Consider the following 10,284-nt stretch of genomic DNA (forward strand, 5'->3'; position numbering starts at 1 on the left):
GCCTGACAGCGATGTCCGGCGCCACCACGACCCTTAGTGGATTTGGGGTCGTGACAGTCTCACATTAGTTGGCGAAAATATTGGGAGGCTATATATAAGGTGTGGAGATCTCTTAATGGTCTGAGAACATTTACCGTGCAGGTTCACTCTAAGGTGAAGAGTGACTTGCTTAATCTTCACTCCAGCGAGCCCATAGTAGCCCTGGAGTTAGGTTATGATGGTCGTAATGAGCTCTTACTATAAAGAAAAATCTCCTCTATTCATAGATGAAGTCCTATCTAAGGGCCTTCGTTGCAAATCTGACATCACCACAGAAAACTTGGTTCTTTTGCGCCTTGCTGGCGGAGCGACATACAACCAAGATTCATTTTATGGGGCTTTCACCTTTGCTCTAGCGAGAGAAAAAGTCTCTCTCTTATAGAGGATTCTAAAAAAACTATTTACTTCGAGAAAGATTTCCCATTTAGCATCTAAGTTTTGTCTCCCTTGCATCTCCAATCGGGCTTGGTGTTTTAAGTTTATAAAGTCACGAAAATGATGCGCTTGAGTTGCTTTTATATCTTCGTAAAAAGGGGAATCATGCGTCTCGACACATAGACTTTGTAAGACCTCCGTGAGAGCGGCTATGTATTTTTTCAAAAATTTGTAGTTTTTTCGACTGAGGCAACGTCAGTTAACTGACGAAAGTTTTCAACCGCTTATTATCAGTAACCCAGTTTGTCAAAATTTTCCTAGATGTCGACAATTTGGGTAGTGTAAGTGCATTATTTATTACTCATTTAACTCTTGAATGTAAATAAAGAAACTTTTTTGTGTATGCAACGATGAAGAGTTCATGTTTTAAAAGAGGCTTGTGAACTCTAAAGCTTTTTCTTCACAGTTCTTCTGCGCTTAAGTTTATCTATTGAATATTTGTTTCTATGAGTTCCAGAATGTAATAGTTTTTTCTGCATGCCCGTTGATGGACAAAATAGTTTTCCTTGTGTGAGATGAATGAGGAGCATTCTGCATTGATATTTGGCACTGGTTTAGAACTAAGAATAATTGGTTAAGCCACCAGGCGTTGTCAATCTAAAGATTAGTATTGAATTGGATTAGGTGTTAAATCATACCTTTTGTATTTTGAATGGAATAAATAAATATAGAGGTCTTTTGCTAGGGAGCACAATGTTATGTAAGTTGTAATATATGCATCCTGTTGATTTAGTGTTTAATTACTTGCCATAAAAATGCCATGACTTAAAATTGAATATGAAGTAACATTAACAAACTTAAAAAGCAATTTCTTGGCATATTTTTTATTCATAGTAAGTATAGCATTATCATTAATTATGTAATAAATAGATCAATATTTTTCATTGTCTCGAGGATCAGGTCATCTTTTGCAGTCTCAGCTGTATAATGGGAACACAGTGACTTGGATTCTCTGTAATCCAAATATATGAATTACATTTAATCAAATGTGACAATACACGTGACAGAGAGACCCGCGCACCAACTATAAATCACACAGGTGTTTCTCTCGAAATTGCTCAGGCTTATTCAGCCAAAACATCTTCTTAATATTCTTCTATATTTGCTTTTTGCAATGGCAAGGAGGACGAGTAGGGGTAGGCAAAAGATTGAAATGAAGTATGTCGAGTCAAAAGAAGCACGCTATGTTACCTTCTCAAAAAGAAAAGCGAGCTTGTTCAGGAAAGCAGAGGAGTTTTCCACTGTGACGGGAGCAGACATTGGTGTTCTGCTCTTTTCACCAAGTGGAAAACCGTGTTCCTATACCTCCACTAGTGTTGAAAAAATAACAGAAAAATTTCGTGAATGGAAACAACAGAATGCTGATGAGGGAAAATTAAGTGTCTTTCAGGCATTTGATGATCTCTGCAAAGATATACAAGATGAGAACGAGAAGGGAAAAAGTCGGGAATTAAGGTATAAGGTGATGTACCCTGGCGCTGAAATACCGCCTGATAAAGAAAGGTTGGAGAAGTTGGTGGAAATGAAGCTGCGGTTGGACAAAATTAATGAAGCAGCAAAAAATCACATTCGGGTCGAGCGACTCAAGATTGATTTAAATGTTGTCCCTGAATATGAAGTGGGGGAGAGTTCGGGAACTCATCATTAATAAACGTGGCTGTGGAAATTGAAGTCCTTGAATTTGGTACTAGTGTTTGGAGGAGAGTTTAGTCACCGGTTATCGAGTCTTTCGTTTGGTCAATTGTTGTCTTTGTTATTGAGTCAGTCATTGTTTGTCTTTCAGTGGTCAAATTATCTGAGGTTTTAGACCACAAAAAGAAGTTTATGAAGTTCTTATTGGTCAGTTGTTGTCTTTGTTATTGTTGGTCTGAGGTCTTTTCATCATGCAAAATTAAATAAAATAAACTCTTCTCCTGTACCAAATATGCCATGGAATTTTGTGCCATCTTTAATCTACTATGATGCTTTGTGTTGTCTAGATTGGTAAACCTATTGAAACCTTTTATTGAACTAGTGAACAATGTGAACTGATATAAAAAAAAATAACCTCTACTACTCATAGGTGTCTTTTCATGGTTCCATCTTCCCCAGTGAATTTGGCGCATTTACACCAAAGCTTGCTATATGTGAGATGGTGGAATCTTTTTAATAAATACAATGGAGTTGAGTTGGGTGTTTGGAAATCAAGCTCCTTACTCATGATAGAAAAATACTTGAGGGCCGTTTAGTTGGTGAGATAAGAGATAACAATTCAAGGGGATTATCTTATCTAGCGTTTGATTGAATTTTTGGATTCCTTGATTAGTTATACCACACTTGTTGTATTATTTTTATCTCACATTGAGAGTGAGATAACAATCCCGAAGTTACTAATCCCGGGATAAGTACCAAAATAACAAAGATGCCCTTCCCAAGGCTCTTTGTTCAAAGTCCTTTAAAATTCAAGGTTAAAATATTTGTTTAACCCAACTTATTTAGTTTAAAATCAAACGCATGTTTTATGTTATATATTGTATATTCATTTTTAATCGAATGAATCAAACATCTATCAATAAAAATATATTCACTAAATAATTATGATATTATTTATTCCTCTTATCATAATTTTGTTATTATAATCCCGATCAAACATCTTCTGCTTTACTTACGTTTGATCAAAATCTCTACTTGACCAAATTGGAAATCTACTTGTAATGTAGGTTTAAGAGCACAATAGAAGCGGGTAAAACGTTGCGGAAATTTGTCCGACACCTTACGACACGAGTTGATCATGATAGCCATGCACCACCTGTGTCTATGTTGCCGAAGGGACGTACCCCTTTCTTTCAAGCGGATTCACGGCATAACAAATAAATTTAACAAGATTAGGATTTGGTATAAATTGCCCAAATTTCACTCTAGTGCTAACGTTTAAAATAATAACTCAAATATATGTTGATATATTGGTAGGTTTCTTTTTTTATTTTCTAGTTCTTTTGGAGAAAACTACAAGTTAGATTAAATGATGCATAATGCAATATAAGTAACAACTTTCCAGATTTTACAAATAAAATGAAGTAACTACAAAAGTTTCTGTAATCAAAGAAATAAGAGTTACTCTTTTCCTCGAAGAAAGTAGGTGAGGACACGAGAGAGATCAGGGGCCATAAGTTGAAAATCAAATTCGTGTAATCTGATTTGTGTAATCTCTCTATGTGAAGTGTAATATAATGTGGGCCTTGAATTCAAAATTCCAAATCAAAAGTTTCATAAAATTGTTCGATGTTTCTTTGAGTCCATTACTTTGGTCACTCATCTATTCAAAATTATCTAGTAAAGTCAATTTTCTTTCGTTTGTGACATCAGAGTTACTTAACTATGCATATAGCACTCAGAAGGTCACTCAATCAGATTTCTTAAACTTTAGATTGTCAAATACATATTTTACCCTCTAAATTATCTACTTTTATCTTCTTCTTTTTTTTTTTTTACTTTTTAAATATTATGATTTTTATTTTTTTTAATCTACATTAAGGACTACCTATAGAACAAATACATTTTCTTTATAAAATAAAAAATAAAAAATTAGTTTTCTAGCTTATAGAATGTTAGAATAATAATATAATTGAGCATAATTTTTAAAAATATATAATGTATAATATAAAAATACCTTTATTTTAAATAATTATATTTTATATTACGTGCATGGAATACGTATTCCACATGTCACGACCCAAGTTCTCCCTTCGTGAATTGTCGTGACGGCACCTAGTCTCTACGACTAGGTAAGCCTAACAATTTGCGGAAAATAAATTAAAGATGCAAAAACTAGCCAACTAGCAGGTAAATATAATAAAAGAGTTTAAAATGCCGCTCGGCATATACAATAACAACACTCTTGAACTGAACATAGCACTCTCAAAATCCGGAATCTCATGAATCACAAGCTAAAGAAGTACATAGTGTTCTAACTCCAGAAGTCTAAACGAAGGTAAATACAAGAAGTCCATAACTGAAGGGAGAATAGAGAGGGATTTCTAGGTCTGCGGACGCGGCAGATATACCTCGAAGTCTCTGGATCGCCTCGCCTCACAGATATTATGGCTGAGCAGAAGAACCTGGATCTGCACACGAAAAATATGTGCAGGAAAGGGCATGAGTACACCACAGCGGTACCCAGTAAGTGCCAAGCCTAACCTCGGTCGGGTAGTGACGATATCAGGTCAGCCCTACTGGTTATATATATATGACATGGTAAAACAGTATGAAATATGACAGTATAATTAAAATACTAACAATCAATAAAAGATGAAATCACAGAAAGAAATAACTCAATACACAGAGATAGCAACAGGGGATCTCCTAGGATAACGTCCCGTAGTCCCAAAAGTAAATGTGCAGGGGAATCTCCCGGAATACTGTTCCGTAGTCCCAAAGTAAATATCCAGTACATGGGGATCTCTCGGGATACCGCCCCATAGTCCCAAAAATAAATATGTAGAGGGATCTCCCGGAATACCGCTCATAGTCCTAAAGTAAAGATGTAGGAGGATCTCCTGGAATACCGTCCCGTAGTCCCAAGGTAAATACACAACCAACTCAGTATACACAACAGTCTCAAGAAGAAATCTACAGTTCTATTAAAGTTCGTATCAAATAAACAGGTAATTTCTACCCTAAACATGCTACACAGATTCCAAGTAAGCAGTTAGAGCAGATACGACAGTTAATTCACGTAAGCATGCTTCCCTAAGCTAAACAGGAGGCTTCATATACTAGTATTGCTCAATTAAAGGAAAACATAGATATTTACTTAATGAAAACCGGGTTTTTTAACAATTAGAACATGTACGCACTCGTCACCTCACGTACACGGCATTCATATAACAACAGTACCAAAATCCTAAGGGGAGTTCCCCCACACAAGGTTAGGCAAGCCATTTACCTCAAATCAAGCTCAAATCAATCCGATATCACGCTCTTGCCACGAGTATCCAACTCCGAGTGGCCCAAATCTAATCAAATCAATTACATAACGTAAATAAAATTACAAGCAACTAATTTAACTAATTAATTCAAAGCTAAGGTAACAAAATAGAAAAATGCCCAAAAATCCTCCCCGGGCCCACGTCTCGGAATCGGGTACAAGTTACCAATTTAGAACACCCATTCACACACGAGATCATTCATCCAAAAATTATTCAATTTCGACCCTTAAAATCCGATCAAAACCCAAAAATTCGATTGAGGAACTTTTCCTCCAAATTCTCATTTTTCCACTCAAATTCCTTGATTAGATGAGTAAAACAACAATAGATTGATGAAATATAAACGAAATAGGGTTAGGAATCGTTACCCACTGATTTTCTCTTCAAAATCCTCACAAAATCGCCTTCTCCCGAGCTAAAAATCGAATTTGATGTTATGAACTTCAAACCCTCAAAATTTCCTATTTCTGCCCAGCGATTACCGCATCTGCAATCCCGCACCTGCGGAAAAAGCATCGCAGGTGCGAAAGCCACTTATCCGGGCTGGGGCCGCATCTGCGGTCACTAGGCCGCATTTGCGGTTCCCCAGCCGAATTTACGGTCCCTAACGTACAAGTCCAAATCCGCTTCTGCGGTCCACTCAGCTGCTTCTGCGGCACCGCACCTGCGGTCCAAAATCCGCAGGTGCGAAAACAACAGGTTCAGCACTTTAGAAATTGCCTAAGTCCAAGTTCTCATCCGTTAAGCATCCGAAACTCACTCGAGGTCCCCGGGGCCTCAACCAAACATACCAATCAATCCTAAAATATCATACGAACTCAGTCGGGACCTCGAATCACATCAAACAGCGCTAAAACCACGAATCACCCTCCAATCCAAACTAATGAACTTGAATTTCCAAAATTCTACATCCGATGCCGAAACCAACCAAATCATGTCCGATTGACTCCAAATTTTGCACACAAGTCATATTCAATACTACGGACCAACTCCAACTTTCGGAATCGGATTCCGAAACCGATATCAAAAATTCCACTATCGGCCCGAAACTCCAAAAACTTTAGCTATTTCAAGCCTAAATAAGCTACGGGCCTCCAAAATACAATCCGGACACGCCCCTAAGCCCGAAATCACCCAATGGAGCTAAAGGAATCGACGGAATTCCATCCGTCTTCACACTGTTCCAGCTACGGTCTAAATTCTAAGTCTTAAGCTCACATTCAGGGACTAAGTGTCCCAAAATACTCCGAAACTCAAAATGAACCATCCCGGCAAACCACAATAGCAGGAAAAGACACAGGAAAAGTAGTTATTAGGGGATCGGAGCGTTAATTCTCAAAACGACCGGTCGGGTCGTTACACCACAACTTTTATTTTCTTTCATTCTCAATTGTATAAATAAATTTTTGAATTTTTGTTGTTAATATCAAAATTATTATTACAAATAAATTGTTCTAATTTAATTTTTACTATGCTTATTTTATTATTCCTGTCATATATGCTTAAATACTATTTTATTTTATGAATTTATAAATAAAATTTATAGGTAAGTGAATATATATTAAAAAGGAAAAAAAACATAAATATTAAAAAGTTTTAAAAAAAAAAGACAAAAATTAATAATTTATAGGGAATAATAGGTATATCAAAAGTTTGAGAAATCTGGTTGAGTCACCTTCTGAGTGCGACAGGCATAGTCAGGTGACTTTAATGTTGCAAACGAAAAAAAAATGATTTTAGTAGGTAATTTTAAATAATTGAGGGACCATTTGAGTAATGAGCTTTGTATCTTTTGTCTTTTTGAAGATTTTTATGTTTAGCAAATAAATAATATCCTCTTATATCTATGATATCTTCACGCTTAGCTTGATAACACTTGTACTTGCAAAAGAAAATTCTCTTACATGTCTTAATTTTGCTGGTGAGCTATTACACACTCTAAATTGTAAAAACTGGGCCTACACATGTAAAATAGCCGCGCTAAAACAATACGCATCTGCCGTAAATATTATTTAAAGATCTTTCCAAACATAATTCGAGTTCTCTTTGCAATTTTTCCACATATTTTTTCACAAATGTTTACAAATTAATAATTATTGTCACGAATTAATTTATATATCTAACAATTTATAATTATTGTCATAAATTAATCAAGCCAAGATAATTATTAATCGGCAGCTAGAAATGAGCAAATAAAAGTTTGAACTCCGGCCAAAAGTAGATTTATACAAATTTTTAGTTCTAACTAAGTGACTTTTAAAAAATATTTGTTTGAGACATTGTTACAAAAATATTATTTCAACTTTTTGAAAATTTTCAAAATCAAAATTTGAAATTTTCAAGAGCTCAAAATTTCCCCTTGCATATTTCTGTTTTTGGAAAGGGATTTTGTCTTTCCTATACAATATTTGAAACTCTATTATCAAAATTATTCTAACTTTGTATATTTACCTACCATAAACAATGATTACTTATAAACTATATACAATCCACTATTAGTGCCTTAAATTAGGGGATTTAGTTACATATTTTTTCTATTTTCTCTCCACTCCTCTTTTAATAAAACTCCTTCCAGTTGTTTAACATCCCTACCACCTTATACATTTGATGCCGAACATATTGATGTTGGGCACATGCCCATGTATTCTATCCAAAGGCCCAATGGCCTAATCCTATTCTCTTTTGGTTTTCATTCCTATTCAGAATTGGATTCGGTGGTTATTCCTATTTTGAGTAGGTTTTGGCTTTAAAAGAAAGCACCACTCATGATCTATAAATAGGACAACCTTGGAAAATTGTTCTATGCTCATTGATACGAGTCCTTGAAAGACTTAAGCACATAAGAGTAGTTTTTGAGAGAGCTTTCATCAAGAGAGAAGAGAGAAGAAAAGTATTTGTTTTGCTGCAGATTTTTATTCCGACCAGCCAACTTCAAATTACGTTTCTTGATTCGTTAACCGTTGGATTGTGCTGAAATTTTGACTGAGTGTTCCTAACATCTTGGTCTTTGATTTGAATGGTGGAGATCGTATTTGGTGGCCCGTAACATCTGATTTCGAGCCTCGAACAACAGCTTTATTTTTGTAGATTTTCCTCTTTCTTCAATTGATTAGTTGTTGCTATTGTTGCTCCGTATTTGGCACTTGTTGTGTAGACAATTTGGAGAACTTTTGTTACCCTCTTATTGTTATAGTGGAGATTTTTGGATCTTTGTGATCCCGTGGTATTTACCTTCGATTTGAAGGGTTTTCCACGTTAAAATTTGGAGTTCTTTATCTTCTGTTATTTTCGGGTTTGCCTCTTTCTCGACATAACAGTGGTATCAGAGCCTTGGTTATTTATCCGGGTTGTTACGGAATGGAGTCGAATATGAGCAAGATGGTATTTTTAAATGGGAGAAATTATAATGTTTGGAGAAGCAAGATGAAAGACTTGTTGTTCGTGAAGAAGATGCATCTACCCGTTTTTGTAGCTCATAAACCCGAGAGTATATCTGATGAAGATTGGGATTTCGAGCACCAACAAGTATGTGGATATATACGATAATGGGTTGAAGATAATGTTCGCAATCACATTATGAACGAGACACATGCGAGATCATTATGGGAAAAGCTAGAGACTCTTTATGCTTCAAAAACCTGGAACAACAAGTTGTTCCTGCTAAAGCAATTGATGACCTTTAAATACAAGGCAGCCCTATCCTTGATCACATAAATGATTTTCTGGGTATCCTTGATCAGCTGTCTGGAATGTGAGTTAATTTTGATGATGAGATACAAGGACTTGGGCTTCTTAATACTATGCCAGACTCTTGGGAAACTCTTCGTGTTTCTTTGACAAATTTAGCTCCTGGAGGTAAGGTGACCATTGAATATGCCAAGAGTGGTGTGTTGAAAGAGGAAGTAAGGAGAAAATCTCAGGGTTCGTCCTCACAAGCAGATATCTTGGTTACAGAAGACCGGGGGAGAGATAGAACAAGAGGCTCAAGGAATAGAGGTAAAAGTATAAGTAAGTCAAGGTCCAAATACCATAATATTACATGCAACCACAGCGGCAAGAAAGGACACATCAGAAGGTTTTGCCGCAAGTTGAATCAAGACATTAGAGAAGGAAAGAAAGCTGAAAATAACGAGAAAAATGTTGCTGCTATTGTTCGAGATGACCTTCTTTTTGCTTATGATGAAAACGTCATCAATTTGGTATCCCATGAGACGAGCTGGATAGTAGATTCTGGAGCTACCTCACATGTCACACCAAGAAAAGACTTTTTCTCATCTTATACTCCTGTTGATTCTGGAGTGTTAAATATGGGCAATGCCGGTGAAGTTAAGGTGTTTGGTGTTGGAACAGTTTGTTTGAAAACTAATAATGGTTCAATGTTAGTTCTTCAAGATGTCAAGCATGCTCCAGACTTTCCTTTCAATTTGATCTCCACAGGAAGATTAGATAATGAAGGTTACCATAATGCCCTCTTTAATGGCCAATGGAAGCTCACTAAGGGCTCGTTAGTAGTGGCTCGAGAAGTCAAGTCTGGTCATTTATATATGACACAGGGTTCTATTCTTAATGACTCAATAAATCTGGTGGAAAGTGATACTTTATCAGAATTGTGGCATAGAAGATTGAGTCATATGAGCGAGAGGGGGATTACGTGTTTCGCTAAGAAAAGTTTGCTTTCTGGAGTGAAACAAGCAAAGCTGAAAAGGTGTATCCATTGTGTAGCTGGCAAACAAAAAAGAGTTTCCTTTCATAGCCATCCTCCCTCAAGAAAGCCCGATTTATTAGAGCTAGTACACTCTGATTTGTGTGGTCCTTTTTAAAGTAAAGTCAAAAGGTGGTGCAC

General features: G+C 36.2%; 1 protein-coding gene across 1 annotated transcript; it reads left to right on the plus strand.

Annotated features, from left to right (window-relative positions):
* Positions 1 to 1,588: 1,588 nt before the first annotated feature.
* On the plus strand, positions 1,589 to 2,122 carry LOC109220964 (agamous-like MADS-box protein AGL29). Its single transcript, XM_019385433.1, has one exon. The coding sequence runs from the start codon at positions 1,589 to 1,591 to the stop codon at positions 2,120 to 2,122; it is 534 nt and encodes a 177-aa protein (XP_019240978.1).
* Positions 2,123 to 10,284: the final 8,162 nt, after the last annotated feature.

This window comes from Nicotiana attenuata, unplaced genomic scaffold, assembly GCF_001879085.1.
Source record: "Nicotiana attenuata strain UT unplaced genomic scaffold, NIATTr2, whole genome shotgun sequence".
NCBI lineage: Eukaryota > Viridiplantae > Streptophyta > Magnoliopsida > Solanales > Solanaceae > Nicotiana > Nicotiana attenuata.

Excerpts from the sequence above, each read along its gene's own strand:
- LOC109220964 (XM_019385433.1), top strand. The coding sequence starts at position 1,589 with ATGGCAAGGAGGACGAGTAGGGGTAGGCAAAAGATTGAAATGAAGTAT.